Below are 16,715 nucleotides of genomic sequence, written 5' to 3' on the forward strand. Positions count from 1 at the left end.
ACAGCAAGCAATGCAGGTGTAGAAGCACGGTGGCTAGGAAAAACTCCCTAGAAAGGCCAAAACCTAGGAAGAAACCTAGAGAGGAACCAGGCTATGTGGGGTGGCCAGTCCTCTTCTGGCTGTGCCGGGTGGAGATTATAACAAAACATGGTCAAGATGTTCAAATGTTCATGAATGACCAGCATGGTCGAATATTAATAAGGCAGAACAGTTGAAACTGGAGCAGCAGCACAGTCAGGTGGCCTGGGGACAGCAAGGAGTCATCATGTCAGGTATTCCTGGGGCATGGTCCTAGGGCTCAGGTCCTCCGAGAGAGAGAAAGAAAGAGAGAATTAGAGAGAGCATATGTGGGATGGCCAGTCCTCTTCTGGCTGTGCCGGGTGGAGATTATAACAGAACATGGCCAAGATGTTCAAATGTTCATAAGTGACCAGCATGGTCAAATAATATTAAGGCAGAACAGTTGAAACTGGAGCAGCAGCACAGCCAGGTGGACTGGGGACAGCAAGGAGTCATCATGTCAGGTAGTCCTGGGGCATGGTCCTAGGGCTCAGGTCCTCCGAGAGAGAGAAAGAGAGAAGGAGAGAATTAGAGAACGCACACCTAGATTCACACAGGACACCGAATAGGACAGGAGAAGTACTCCAGATATAACAAACTGACCCTAGCCCCCTGACACACAAACTACTACTGCAGCATAAATACTGGAGGCTGAGACAGGAGGGGTCAGGAGACACTGTGGCCCATTCTGAGGACACCCCCGGACAGGGCCAAACAGGAAGGATATAACCCCACCCACTTTGCCAAAGCACAGCCCCCACACCACTAGAGGGATATCTTCAACCACCAACTTACCATCCTGAGACAAGGCTGAGTATAGCCCACAAAGACCTCCGCCACGGCACAACCCAAGGGGGGGAGGGCCAACCCAGACAGGATGACCACATCAGTGACTCAACCCACTCAGGTGACGCACCCCCTCCAGGGACGGCATGAGAGAGCCCCAGTAAGCCAGTGACTCAGCCCCTGTAATAGGGTTAGGCAGAGAATCCCAGTGGAAAGAGGGGAACCGGCCAGGCAGAGACAGCAAGGGCGGTTCGTTGCTCCAGAGCCTTTCCGTTCACCCTCCCACTCCTGGGCCAGACTACACTCAATCATATGACCCACTGAAGAGATGAGTCTTCAGTAGAGACTTAAAGGTTGAGACCGAGTTTGCGTCTCTGACATGGGTAGGCAGACCGTTCCATAAAAATGGAGCTCTATAGGAGAAAGCCCTGCCTCCAGCTGTTTGCTTAGAAATTCTAGGGACAATTAGGAGGCCTGCGTCTTGTGACCGTAGCGTACGTGTAGGTATGTACGGCAGGACCAAATCAGAGAGATAGGTAGGAGCAAGCCCATGTAATGCTTTGTAGGTTAGCAGTAAAACCTTGAAATCAGCCCTTGCTTTGACAGGAAGCCCGTGTAGAGAGGCTAGCACTAGAGTAATATGATCAAATTTTTTGGTTCTAGTCAGGATTCTAGCAGCCGTATTTAGCACTAACTGAAGTTTATTTAGTGCTTTATCCGGGTAGCCGGAAAGTAGAGCATTGCAGTAGTCTAACCTAGAAGTGACAAAAGCATGGATTAATTTTTCTGCATCATTTTTGGACGGAAAGTTTCTGATTTTTGCAATGTTACGTAGATGGAAAAAAGCTGTCCTTGAAATTGTCTTGATATGTTCTTCAAAAGAGAGATCAGGGTCCAGAGTAACGCCGAGGTCCTTCACAGTTTTATTTGAGACGACTGTACAACCATTAAGATTAATTGTCAGATTCAACAGAAGATCTCTTTGTTTCTTGGGACCTTGTCCGAGTTTAAAAGTAGAAAGTTTGCAGCCATCCACTTCTTTATGTCTGAACCACATTCTTCTAGCAAGGGCAATTTTGGGGCTTCACCATGTTTAATTGAAATGTACAGCTGTGTGTCATCCGCATAGCAGTGAAAGTTAACATTATGTTTTCGAATAACATCCCCAAGAGGTAAAATATATAGTGAAAACAATAGTGGTCCTAAAACGGAACCTTGAGGAACACCGAAATTTACAGTTGATTTGTCAGAGGACAAACTATTCACAGAGACAAACTGATATCTTTCCGACAGATAAGATCTAAACCAGGCCAGAACCTGTCCGTGTAGACCAATTTGGGTTTCCAATCTCTCCAAAAGAATGTGGTGATCGATGGTATCAAAAGCAGCACTAAGGTCTAGGAGCACGAGGACAGATGCCATTAAAATGTCATTTACCACCTTCACAAGTGCCGTCTCAGTGCTATGATGGGGTCTAAAACCAGACTGAAGCATTTCGTATACATTGTTTGTCTTCAGGAAGGCAGTGAGTTGTTGCGCAACAGCCTTTTCTAAAAATTTTGAGAGGAATGGAAGATTCGATATAGGCCGATAGTTTTTTATATTTTCTGGGTCAAGGTTTGGCTTTTTCAAGAGAGGCTTTATTACTGCCACTTTTAGTGAGTTTGGTACACATCCGGTGGATAGAGAGCCGTTTATTATGTTCAACATAGGAGGGCCAAGCACAGGAAGCAGCTCTTTCAGTAGTTTAGTTGGAATAGGGTCCAGTATGCAGCTTGAAGGTTTAGAGGCCATGATTATTTTCATCATTGTGTCAAGAGATATAGTACTAAAACACTTGCGCGTCTCTCTTGATCCTAGGTCCTGGCAGAGTTGTGCAGACTCAGGACAACTGAGCTTTGAAGGAATACGCAGATTTAAGGAAGAGTCCGTAATTTGCTTTCTAATAATCATAATCTTTTCCTCAAAGAAGTTCATGAATTTATCACTGCTAAAGTGAAAGTCATCCTCTCTTGGGGAATGCTGCTTTTTAGTTAGCTTTGCGACAGTATCAAAAAGGAATTTCGGATTGTTCTTATTTTCCTCAATTAAGTTAGAAAAATAGGATGATCGAGCAGCAGTAAGGGCTCTTCGGTACTGCACAGTACTGTCTTTCCAAGCTAGTCGGAAGACTTCCAGTTTGGTGTGGCGCCATTTCCGTTCCAATTTTCTGGAAGCTTGCTTCAGAGCTCGGGTATTTTCTGTGTACCAGGGAGCTAGTTTCTTATGAGAAATGTTTTTAGTTTTTAGGGGTGCAACTGCATCTAGGGTATTGCGCAAGGTTAAATTGAGTTCCTCATTTAGGTGGTTAACTGATTTTTGTCCTCTGGCGTCCTTGGGTAGACAGAGGGAATCTGGAAGGACATCAAGGAATCTTTGTGTTGTCTGTGAATTTATAGCACGACTTTTGATGATCCTTGGTTGGGGTCTGAGCAGATTATTTGTTGCAATTGCAAACGTAATAAAATGGTGGTCCGATAGTCCAGGATTATGAGGAAAAACATTAAGATCCACAACATTTATTCCATGGGACAAAACTAGGTCCAGCGTATGACTGTGACAGTGAGTGGGTCCAGAGACATGTTGGACAAAACCCACTGAGTCGATGATGGCTCCGAAAGCCTTTTGGAGTGGGTCTGTGGACTTTTCCATGTGAATATTAAAGTCACCAAAGATTAGAATATTATCCGCTATGACTACAAGGTCCGATAGGAATTCAGGGAACTCAGTGAGGAACGCTGTATATGGCCCAGGAGGCCTGTAAACAGTAGCTATAAAAAGTGATTGAGTAGGCTGCATAGATTTCATGACTAGAAGCTCAAAAGACGAAAACGTCATTTTTTTTTTTGTAAATTGAAATTTGCTATCGTAAATGTTAGCAACACCTCCGCCTTTGCGGGATGCACGGGGGATATGGTCACTAGTGTAGCCAGGAGGTGAGGCCTCATTTAACACAGTAAATTCATCAGGCTTAAGCCATGTTTCAGTCAGGCCAATCACATCAAGATTATGATCAGTGATTAGTTCATTGACTATAATTGCCTTTGAAGTAAGGGATCTAACATTAAGTAGCCCTATTTTGAGATGTGAGGTATCATGATCTCTTTCAATAATGACAGGAATGGAGGTGGTCTTTATCCTAGTGAGATTGCTAAGGCGAACACCGCCATGTTTAGTTTTGCCCAACCTAGGTCGAGGCACAGACACGGTCTCAATGGTGATAGCTGAGCTGACTACACTGACTGTGCTAGTGGCAGACTCCACTATGCTGGCAGGCTGGCTAACAGCCTATTTCATTGTGGAGCTAGAGGAGTTAGAGCCCTGTCTATGTTGGTAGATAAGATGAGAGCACCCCTCCAGCTAGGATGGAGTCCGTCACTCCTCAGCAGGTCAGGCTTGGTCCTGTTTGTGGGTGAGTCCCAGAAAGAGGGCCAATTTTCTACAAATTCTATCTTTTGGGAGGGGCAGAAAACAGTTTTCAACCAGCGATTGAGTTGTGAGACTCTGCTGTAGAGCTCATCACTCCCCCTAACTGGGAGGGGGCCAGAGACAATTACTCGATGCCGACACATCTTTCTAGCTGATTTACACGCAGAAGCTATGTTGCGCTTGGTGATCTCTGACTGTTTCATCCTAACATCGTTGGTGCCGACGTGGATAACAATATCTCTATACTCTCTACACTCGCCAGTTTTAGCTTTAGCCAGCACCATCTTCAGATTAGCCTTAACGTCGGTAGCCCTGCCCCCCGGTAAACAGTGTATGATCGCTGGATGATTCGTTTTAAGTCTAATACTGCGGGTAATGGAGTCGCCAATGACTAGAGTTTTCAATTTGTCAGAGCAAATGGTGGGAAGCTTCGGCGTCTCAGACCCCGTAACGGGAGGAGTAGAGACCAGAGAAGACTCGGCCTCTGACTCCGACCCGCTGCTTAATGGGGAAAACCGGTTGAAAGTTTCTGTCGGTTGAATGAGCGACACCGGTTGAGCGTTCCTACAGCATTTCCTTCCAGAAACCGTGAGAAAGTTGTCCGGCTGCGGGGACTGTGCCAGGGGATTTATACTACTATCTGTATTTACTGGTGGCACAGACGCTGTTTCATCCTTTCCTACACTGAAATTACCCTTGCCTAGCGATTGCGTCTGAAGCTGGGCTTGTAGCACAGCTATCCTCGCCGTAAGGCGAGTACAGCGACTGCAATTAGAAGGCATCATGTTAATGTTACTACTTAGCTTCGGCTGTTGGAGGTCCTGACGAACCACGTCCAGATAAAGCGTCCGGAGTGAAAAAGTTGAGGAGGAAAAAACAAAAATATAAACGGTAATTAAAAAGTAAAAACCGTAAATTTGTCAGGTAGCAAAACAGGTTGGCAACAAAACGCACAGCGACTCAAAAACAAGTCTGCAAGTCGTGACCGGAAATGACGTTGGAGTTGGAGACACAAGTGATGATATAACTCTGACTGTCCTGTCCATGACACAAGGGAGGTCTCAGATCCACTCTAAAGATACATGAAAATGGATGAAGTTTCTAAAACTGTTTGAATGTCTGTGAGTATAACAGAACTCATATGGCAGGCGAAAACCTGAGAAAAATCCAACATGGAAGTGGGATATCTGAGGTTTGTAGTTTTTCAAAGCTTGGCCTACCGAAGACACAGTGTCTATGGAGTCAAGTTGCACTTCCTACGGCTTCCACTAGATGTCAACCGTCTTTAGAAACTGGTTTGAGGATTCTACTATAAAGGAGGGGCTCATGAAACCTGTTTGAGTCAGTGGTCTGGCAGAGTGTCTCAGGCTCGTGACGTGCGCTCCTGACAAAGTTACCTCTCATTCCAGTGCTTTTCTTCAGACATAGGAATTCTCCGGTTGGAAGCTTATTGATATTTTATGTTAAAAACATCCTAAAGATTGATTCCATACATCGTTTGACATGTTTCTAAAGGACTGTAATGGAACTTTTCGAGTTTTTGTCTTGACGAAGTGCCTGCGCCTCATGAAGATGGATTACTGGGCTGAACACGCTAACAACAAGTGGCTATTTGGACATAAACTATGGACTTTATGGAACTTTATGGAACAAATTAGTCATTTATTGTCGAACTGAGATTCCTGGGAGTGCCTTCTGATGAAGATCATCAAAGGTAAGTGAATATTTATAGTGTTGTTTCTAACTTCTGTTGACTCCAAAATGGCCAATATTTCTCTGGCTGGATTGGGCTCTGAGCGCCGTTCTCAGATTATGCCTTATCCGTAAAGTTTTTTTAAAATCTGACACAGCGGTTGCTTTAAGGAGAAGTCTATCTTTAATTCTGTGAACAACAGTTGTATCTTTTATCAATGTTTATTATGAGTCTTTCTGCAAAATCACCGGATGTTTTGGAATCAAAACATTACTGCACGTAATGCGCCAATGTAAACAGAGTTTTGGATATAAATATACACATTATCGAACAAAACATACATGTATTGTGTAACATGATGTCCTATGAGTGTCATCTGATAAAGATCATCAACGGTTAGTGATTCATTTTATCTATATTTCTGCTTTTTTTGGACTTTTTTGGACTTTTTGGACTATATTTCTGCTTTTTTTCTGCTTTTTTTTTTTTTTGGGACTTGACCTATGACCTAACATACTCATATGTTGTGCTTTCGCTGTAAAGCATTTTTGAAATCGGACACGATGGGTAGATTAACAAGATGTTTATCTTTCATTTGGACTTGTTAATGTGTGAAAGTTACATGTTTCTAAAAAATATTTTTGAATTTCGCGCGCTGCCTTTTCAGCGGAATGTTGTCGATGGGTTCCGCTAGAGGAACGCCTGCGCTAGAAAGGTTAAATGGGTGGAAGGTGAAGTAGACATACTTGGTATTCACATCTCCGAAAATATAAATGAACTTACCACAATCAATTTCAATAGAAAGTTAACAAACAGACAAGATTTTGCAACCATGGAGAGGTAAATTTTTATGTAAAAATCACATTGATGAACTCTTTGGTCCTATCACAGTTTACTTACTTACTCATGGCACTGCCTATGATGACTCATTTTTTTAAATCATATGAGCAAAAAATATAACATTTTATTTGGAATGCTAAGCCAGAGAAATGAAGCATGCCAATGTATATAATGAATATGAGTTTGGGGGGGATAACATTATTAAATATTGAAGCGTTATACCTCATACATAAATTATACTTAAACCCAAAATGGTTCTCCAGTAGATTATTAAGGCTCATCCTTTCTTCAAAAATGGCATTTTTGCCTTTTATACAGATTACAACCTAATTTCCGACTAATTGAAAATGAAATTTTGTTTAATTAAAGAATTGCCCTTAAGCAATCCATACAAAGCTAGTTACAATTTCAGTTTTATCCTCCAGAAAATATACAAATGCTATGGTTAAACTCAAATATACTGATTAATAAAAAAAATATGGAAAAAAGTTACTTTTTTAAATTAGATTTATTAATGATATGAATATAAACGGAGGAGTTGTAGCTATCAAAATATATGGGAATGTCTACTCAATCCAAATTTACAACCAGCTGGTTGCGGCAGGCAAGTGGAAAAGGGAGACGGTAGGGGACTTGTTTGCCTGACATATATTAAAGATACAAATTGGCTGAAAGGAACAGGCATAAAAAGACAAATCAGTTTAATTTGAGGATAAATATGTTGACAGCTGTGCCATACAGGTTGCAAAATAAATGAGAAGAGATTTGACTTACCAATTCCATGGCACATGGTTTATGAACTGGTACAGGAAAACTACACTTGATTCAACACTTCAATTTAAATTATATAAAATTATTGCCACTAACAGAATGCTATATATATGGGGTATACAACAATCTCAGTTCTGTAGATTTTGCTGTGAAGAGACAGAATCAATAAGGGCAATACCAGAATAAATGATCTATGTAACTTGTTTCTGGTCACAGGTTCAGGAATGTTATTTTTAATTTTTTTTAAAGTAAAAAATCCACAACATGCACTTAAAATTACCCTTACAAATAGCAGTGTTGGGCGATTTGGAAAGCCATAGTCAGTCAATAAATAATATAATCATAATCCTAGGAAAGGTTAAAAATGTATGTAAAACATTGCACAATTGAAAAATATATGGCACATGGAAACCAAACGAGTGTGTTCTGTGGTGATAGGTGGGATGGGCTGAGAATGACTTAGGGTTGGGAATAAAGAGCTTATGTTTGGTAATGTATGATTGTTTTGTGACTCCTTTATATAAAAGTATCATGTATGTAAAAATGTGTATGCAAATTGTATGTATTGTAGTAAGATCAAGGGTGTGGGGTTTCCACATCACCAAGTTCAATAAAACAGGCACCAGTAGCACAAATAGAATGCAAAGGGGAAGTTTATTATGGATTTTCGTACACATGGAAAAAAGGGGGCATTCACCAATCACCTCACATTCCACAAGCCGTTCTCTTTGTCCGTTCCGTTTTCCAGGGGTTAATCTTCACACTCGGGTCATCCAACAGTCCAGGTCACAATGGGCAATCACACAGTTTTAGCCCTCATTTCTCTCACTCTTCATACCTCTCGTCTCTCCTCTGCCTTTTTGTGCAGGTTGCTTCCTCCTTTATCCCCATGCACTCCCTGTCACAGCCTTTCCTTGTTGAGGCAGCAAGTCCATATAAGGATATCTGCAAGATATCTTTCCTCAATTACCACTCCCTCACCTCTCCCTACCGTCTGCCACAGTGTACGTAGCAGCAAAGCTGTAAAACAAATATAGTTTTCCTCTGAAGAGTGGGAGGGGTTAAAACATATATTTTATTTAAACGCATCACCTATATGTTCTCCCCCAGACTCATGGGTAGAAATGTTGGAGGGTAGCATAAGGTAACCAGTCCATCCAGTATGCATAATAATATAATTCACACTCAAAGGCGATTACTTGAATTTGCTTCTAGTGATATCTCCTCCTTCAGTCTTCTTCTTCTGTGGACTTTAAATGGCGGTTGGCAACCAACTTCAAGGTGCATTACCAGCACCAACTGGACTGGAGTGAGGACCTCGGTTCAGCTTTCAATCATCTACGTGGGTATATACTCCTAAAAACCAATGAGGAGATGGGAGAGTCGGAACTTGCAGCACGTCAAGCATCAATCAATAATAGAACCAAGTTCTATTTTAGTGCCTGGCTTGTTGACAGCAGTTTGGATGAAATTATTGAATGACATGTATGTGTACATGTACATAGTGAAAACAATAGTGGTCCTAAAATGGAACCTTGAGGAACACCGAAATTGACAGTTGATTTGTCAGAGGACAAACCATCCACAGAGACAAACTGATATCTTTCCGACAGATAAGATCTAAACCAGTCCAGAACTTGTCCGTGTAGACCAATTTGGGTTTCCAATCTCGATTCGACATAGGCCGATAGTTTTTTATATTTTCTGGGTCAAGGTTTGTCTTTTTCAAGATATGCTTTATTACTGCCACCTTTAGTGAGTTTGGTACACATCCGGTGGATAGAGAGCCGTTTATTATGTTCAATATAGGAGGGCCAAGCACAGGAAGCAGCTCTTTCAGTGGTTTAGTTGGAATAGGGTCCAGTATGCCGCTTGAAGGTTTAGAGGCCATGATTATTTTCATCATTGTGTGAAGAGATATAGTAATAAAACACTTGAGTGGCTCCCTTGATCCTAGGTCCTGGCAGAGTTGTGCAGACACAGGACAACTGAGTTTTGGAGGAATACGCAGATTTAAAGAGGAGTCCGTACTTTTCTTTCTAATGATCATGATCTTTTCCTGAAAGAAGTTCATGAATTTATCACTGCTGATGTAACGGCTTTTGTCGGTGGAAGGAAGAGTGGACCAAAGCGCAGCGTGGAAAGTGTTCATGATATTTATTTTCAAGAAACACTCAAACAAAAATAACAAATTCAAAAAACGAAAGCGAACAGTTACGTCAAGCACAGACACTAAACAGAAAATAACACCCCACAAAACCCATACGAAAAATCACAACTTATATATGATCCCCAATCAGAGACAACGATAGACTGATCGGGAAAACACAGATTTTCCCACCCGAGTCACACCCTGACCTAACCAAACATAGAGAATAAATAAGGATCTCTAAGGTCAGGGTGTGACAGCTGAAGTGAAAGCCATCCTCTCTTGGGGAATGCTGCTTTTTAGTTAGCTTTGTGACCTTATCAAAAATACATTTTGGATTGTTCTTAATGTTCTCAATTAAGTTGGAAAAATAGGATGATCGAGCAGCTGTGAGGGCTCTTAGATACTACAGTGTTCCAAGCTAGTCGGAAGACTTCCAGTTTGTTGTGGTGCCATTTCCGTTCCAATTAATAATACTCTTAGTAAAAAATCTTTAGTTTACAATCTGTAGAATCTATGAGAATAGAAATATTCCGAACTTTTATGAAACATCACAACACAGTTGAAAAATATACTTGATGATTTTCAGTGATAGATGGGAGGGGTTGAGGGTAGCTGAGGGGTGGGAGAAAAAATATATAATTAATGTAAATGTACCATGTCCATGAAATGTATATAGGATGTATAAACTGGTAGTATTGTTGTCCATTAGTTTAAACCAATTACGGAAGGGGTGTCAGGGTTAGTGAAGTGGGAAGGGAAGTGAATAAAGAAGAAAAATATATCTTTAAAAATATATTTAAACTAGTTGTTCAACCGGAAAATGTGTTACTGTTAAAACTGTAGTTATTCTAGGTCTGCACCATAGTGCATATAGATGGCAAGATGTCCTGAAGAAGAGCTCCTGGCCTATCTGTCAGACTGACTTTCTCCCTGCCAAACCATTGATTCCTCTCTCTCCGCTCAATCCAAAGCAGAGACATGCCTTTCCAAACTGCTTTTACCTGAAGCTGACTAGATACCATTCGCTTTCCATTTTTTTATAAGTTGTTGTGCCTGTTTTGGGGGTGGTTTGCAAGCGATTCTAGGTAGTAATGAAATGCTCTATAAGCTACATCAATTATTATTGTTAGGCTGTAGTTTATGCTACTGTCCCATAATGTATTACCAAAGTGACTAGATCATCATTAATGGAATTTTACTTCTCAAGCTTTATTTTACATTTTGCAACACATTTAAGAAAATCAACACTTTCAATAAAAGTTTAGTCGACAAAGGCCAAAACCTAGGCATTAATCAAATCTTTGTTATTGTTTTTACCCCAGGTTGCAGATTCTGAGGGACCATTTCACCTACTCTCTCTACGTCAATGTGTGCCGCTCGCTATTTGAGAAAGACAAGCTGCTCTTCTCCTTCTGCCTCAACGTCAACCTGCTCATGCACGACAAGCTGGTGGGTTAGCTTTACAACAACGTTCTCAAAATATTGTCCGAACCATAGACATGAACACAGAACCTCTGTGTATGTATTGGTTTATGTTTGATGTATTGTACAGTATATGGCCACAGCTTTCCCATAGCATTATCACACCGTCACTGCAAGGTATTATTAATGCATAACCACATATTTCCTTCTCCATCAACAACTTCTCTTGACTAATATCATTAATACTCTCACACACACACACACACACACACATGGCAAGGTCACAGTTGTAAATGAGAACTTGTTCTCAACTGGCCTACCTGGTTAAATAAAGGTGAAATAAAATATATATATATATTTCCAGTCAGGACCATATGGGTCTTAGCTCTCCCAGGATCCCAAAGCCTCACATTCCCAGCAATGCTCCAGATTGACCCTTTGTCTTTCCCCCCTCTCCACCCAATCCTCCACACCAGGTGGATGAGAGCGAGTGGCGCTTCCTGCTAACAGGTGGCGTGGGCCTGGACAATCCCCACGCCAACCCTTGCACCTGGCTCCCCAAGAAGGCTTGGGATGAGCTCTGCCGCCTCGATGAGATGGACTGCTTCAAGGGCCTGCGCAAGGACATGTCCCGTATGAAAGACGCCTGGAAGGAGGTGTACGATAGCCCGGTGCGTTACTGTAGCATTGCAATAAAATATAATATGATTTTTATGTTTAATTATGTGGTCTGTAGATACACACACACACACACACACACAGGTAGGCAGACAAGAGCACGCATGCACACACACGCATCACAAACAAACAAACACATCCAATACAATTAACTTTCCTTTAACTTTAAATAGGTTTCAGCCACAGACAGTGAAGGTACCTACCTCTGTGGACAGATCCTTACTCAATATAACTCTTAAGAGCAAAACAACTCTCAGACGTCTGATGTAAAATTTGTTCAAAAGTATCCGGGGATTATCCCTCCTCACTCACACCATCTCTCTCCCTACCCAGCGCAGCGGTTCCAAGGAATTAACCAAATACATCGGCTGGCCCCGCTGCACACCCCAGATTGCTTCTCTTACCACTTAATTACATTTGATTAATCTTGCTACAGGTCAATAAAGAACTCCCAACACACACGCACGCACACACACACAAACATACACCCACGTACCTAAAACAAATGTGATGCCAAAGCGTCTCCATTATACTTGGGGATAACCTGATTATGGGCACCGCGTAAATGCAATCCCCTCCAGATTTGCGTCTGGTGAATGCAAATGGCCATGAATTCCCTCATTATTAAGGAGAGTATTAAAGCTCAAGTTTAGTTATATAAACAGCCTGTGAGGCTTGCGTCGTTTGGCTACTGTGGTTTAGACATTTGGAAGGAAACACTATGCTCCCATTGAGCTCTACTCAAAAGAAGTGCACTATGTAAGTAATAGGGTACCATTCCACTTTCAACACCCCACTTTTTTTTTTTCGTAAAGCTGTCCCTGGTTTATTGGAATTCAGTTGCGTTCTAGGGAGTTCTTCCTGGTTTGTCTTAATGTTGTAAACAAGAATTAGGCTAGTTGGTAAAAAGTGAAGAATATGAGTGTGTGAAGCAAGCTTTTTAAAGTTTTTATTTCAATGCTGTAGTTTAGAGAAAAAAGGGGGATTAGTTATTATTAAACCATCATTCGAATATCTTTGTATGTAGTGAGTATGTGATATTGTTAATAATAATGTGTGTGCATGTGCTCATGTGCAGACTCCCCACCACACACCTTTCCCAGCAGAGTGGCAGCAGAACCTTGGACAGTTTCAGAAGATGCTGGTTATACGCTGTCTTAGACCAGACAAGGTGAGTTACCACACACACACACACACACACACACACACACACACACACACACACACACACACACACACACACACACACAGAGTCAAATCCACATTCTTCACCCCCCTGCCTCCCAGGTCATTCCCATGGTGCAGGAGTTTGTATCGGGCAGTCTGGGGCGTCAGTTCATCGAGGCGCCCCCCTTCAACCTGGGGAAAGCATTTGGGGACAGTCACTGCTGCGCCCCCCTCATCTTCATCCTCTCCCCCGGTTCTGACCCCATGGCCGCCTTACTCAAGTTTGGTGATGAGCAGGTATGGATAAGCCTGGGTACCAGTCTGTTTGTGCCATCATGCCACTCATTGCCACTCCTTTGGCCCATTTCTACCTAGGTTTAGCATAAATGACAATTGTTGTGGAAAAACAACCATCCTGTATTGCTTGTCCCTAGCTGGTCTTGTTGATATAGATGTTTTACAGAAAAGACAAGAGTAGACACGCAGAGTAGATAGATCACAGATTGATAAAGCTTGTAGATTTCTACAAGGTTAAAATATCCTTAAATGTTTCAAGTCATGCCTCCCGGGTGGCGCAGTGCCACCAGAGACTCTGAGTTCGAGCCCAGGCTCTGTCGCAGCCGGCCGTGACCGGGAGGTCCATGAGGCGACGCACAATTGGCCTAGGGAGGGCTTTGCCGGTAGGGATATCCTTGTCTCATCGCGCACTAGCGACTCCTGTGGCGGGCCAGGCGCAGTGCACGCTAACCAGGTCGCCAGGTGCACAGTGTTTCCTCCGACACATTGGTGAGGCTGGCTCACGGGTTGAATACGCGCTGTGTTAAGAAGCAGTGCGGCTTGGTTGGGTTGTGTTTCGAAGGACGCATGGCTTTCGACCTTCGTCTCTACCGAGCCCGTACGGGAGTTGTAGCGATGAGACAAGATAGTAACTACTAACAATTTGATACCACGAAATTGGGGAGAAATTGAAAAAATAAAAATGTTTCAAGTCATTATCAAAATAAAAAATATATAAATGTTTCAAGTCATTAATTGCCATGCAATTAATGGTACGTTTGTCACTCAATCTTTGGGATTCACCTTTTAAAGCATCCTGTTGACACGTGTGTATGTGTGTGCATGCGTGCGTCTGTACGCGTGTGTCTGTATGTGTGTGTGTGTCTCTGTGTCTCTCTGTGTGTTCCCCAGGGCTTCAGTGGAAACAAGTTGAGCTCTCTGTCTCTGGGCCAGGGCCAGGGCCCCATCGCCATGAGCTTGATTGAGACGGGCGTGAAGGAGGGCACCTGGGTGGTCCTACAGAACTGTCACCTGGCCACCTCATGGATGTCCACTATGGAGAGAGTGTGTGAGGTCAGAGGGCAGCTTGCACTGTGATGACACACCTCAAGTCTCAATATTATAATAATCATTTAGTTGGTTAGTTTGGTGTGGGGATTACAGTCCCTTCAATGCTGCAGGACTGTTTTGAGAATACTGATTGGAATATGTTCAACGATTTATCCACCCAGGACTCATCCATCAACATTGAGGAATATACATTGTCAGTCACAGGTTGCATTAGGAAATTTGTTGATGATGTTGTACCCACAATAACAATCCGGACATACAGTACCCCAACCAAAGGCCATGGATGAAGGGAGAAATCCGTACCATGCTGAGAGACCGTACTGCAGCATTCAATGTTAGTACAATGAACCGCGATGATTCGGTGGCGTACAAGGCAAGTAGGTACGATCTCCGTGAATCCATTAGGCAAAAATAGACAGACTCAAATGTATGTCATTGAATGACAACTCAGACTCTCGATGCATGTGGCAAGGACTACAGACTATCACGGACTACAAAGTCAAATCCAGCTGTGTGGTGCCCACCGAAGCCTCCCTCCCAGACAAGCTTAACACATTATATGCTTGCTTCGAGGCAGACAATACTTAACCATCCAGGAAGTCTCTCGCAAATTTGGACGACCAGCTGCTTTCGCGACCAGAGACTGATTTGAGGAAGACTCTTCATAAAGCTTCCGGCATACATGGCACATCTGTGCTGACCAATTTACCGCTCTACCAGATCTACGTAAGATGCCATTTCCATCGCTATTCACTCAACCCTAACACAGCAACATTTCTCGCTAGAAAACAGTGATGGCCTCCACTAAAAAGAGGATCCCGTTAGCTTTTTATAGGCTAGGCCTACTATATTTATTTCTCAACTTTCCTAATATTAAGCACGTTGTTTATCTTTACAACTGGAGTATAGCCTACCTGGCTGGCATGAAAATGAAGCATGGGAAAATCGTCCGACATTCGCTATTTATGTGAATATGTATTTTTTCCCGCTGCCTCTGTTTTGAGACAGGTGCATGATAATGGTCCATTCTAAATAAAAACACATTTCACACATATATTATTTAGTATATATAAAGACAAGGTTAAATCAAGAATAGTCTGATGGGTGACAATATTAGCCCATCATTTGTGAATTACAGTTGAAGTCGGAAGTTTACATACACTTAGGTTGGATTCATTTATCTTGTTTTTCAACCACTCCACACATTTCTTGTTCACAAACTATAGTTTTGGCAAGTATGTTAGGACATCTACTTTGAGCATGACACAAGTAATTTTACAGAAAGATTATTTCACTTATAATTCACTGTATCACAATTCCAGTGGAACAGAAGTTTACAAACACTAAGTTGACTATGCCTTTAAACAGCTTGGAAAATTCCAGAAAATTATGTCATGGCGTCAGAAGCTTCTGATAGGCTAATTGACATAATTTGCGTCAATTGGAGGAGTACCTGTGGGTGTATTTCAAGGCCTACCTTCAAACTCAGTGCCTCTTTGCTTGACATCATAGGAAAATGAAAATAAATCAGCCAAGACCTCAGAAAAATAATTGTAGACCTCCACAAGTTTAGTTCATCCTTGGGAGCAATTTCCAAATGCCTGAAGGTACCGCGTTCATCTGTACAAACAATAGTACGCAAGTATAAACACCATGGGACCACGCTGCCATCATACTGCTCAGGAAGGAAACGCGTTCTGTCTCCTAGAGATTAACGTACTTTGGTGCGAAAAGTGCAAATCCATCCCAGAACAACAGCAAAGGACCTTGTGAATATGCTGGAGGAAACAGGTACAAAAGTATCTATATCCACAGTAAAACGAGTCCTCTTTCGACCTAACCTGAAAGGCCGCTCAGCAAGGAAGAAGCCACTGCTCCAAAACAGCCATAAAAGAGCCTGACTACGGTTTGCAACTGCACATGGGGAAAAAGATCGTACTTTTTGGAGAAATGTCCTCTGGTTGGATGAAACAAAAATAGAACTGTTTGGCCATAATGACTATTGTTATGTTTTGAGGAAAAAGGGGAGGCTTGAACACCATCCCAACCGTGATGCACGGGGGTGGCAGCATCATGTTGTGGGGGTGCTTTGTTGCAGGAGGGACTGGTGCACTTCACAAAATAGATGGCTTCATGAGGAAGAAAATGATGTGGATATATTGAAGCAACATCTCAAGACATCAGTCAGAAGTTAAATCTTGGTCGCAAATGGGTCTTCCAAATGGACAATGACCCCAAGCATACTCATGTATGCTTTGAGGGACTCCCATGTGGAAGTGCAGGACATAGGTGGGGTTGAATTAATTTCTAGAAATGAAATTGACACACTAC

The 16,715-nt window shown here is 42.3% G+C and overlaps 1 protein-coding gene across 1 annotated transcript in view; it reads left to right on the plus strand.

Moving 5' to 3' along the window:
- The window catches only part of LOC139385579 (dynein, axonemal, heavy chain 7), a 229,091-nt gene that overhangs the window by 166,421 nt on the left and 45,955 nt on the right, over positions 1-16,715 (plus strand). The window contains exons 54-58 of the mRNA XM_071130761.1: positions 11,093-11,219; positions 11,669-11,863; positions 12,949-13,041; positions 13,158-13,334; positions 14,226-14,387. Of these exons, the coding sequence (XP_070986862.1) occupies positions 11,093-11,219; positions 11,669-11,863; positions 12,949-13,041; positions 13,158-13,334; positions 14,226-14,387 (754 nt within the window). The remainder of the gene's footprint in view (positions 1-11,092; positions 11,220-11,668; positions 11,864-12,948; positions 13,042-13,157; positions 13,335-14,225; positions 14,388-16,715) is intronic.

This window comes from Oncorhynchus clarkii, chromosome 3 (genome assembly GCF_045791955.1).
Source record: "Oncorhynchus clarkii lewisi isolate Uvic-CL-2024 chromosome 3, UVic_Ocla_1.0, whole genome shotgun sequence".
In the NCBI taxonomy this organism is placed as follows: Eukaryota; Metazoa; Chordata; class Actinopteri; order Salmoniformes; family Salmonidae; genus Oncorhynchus; species Oncorhynchus clarkii.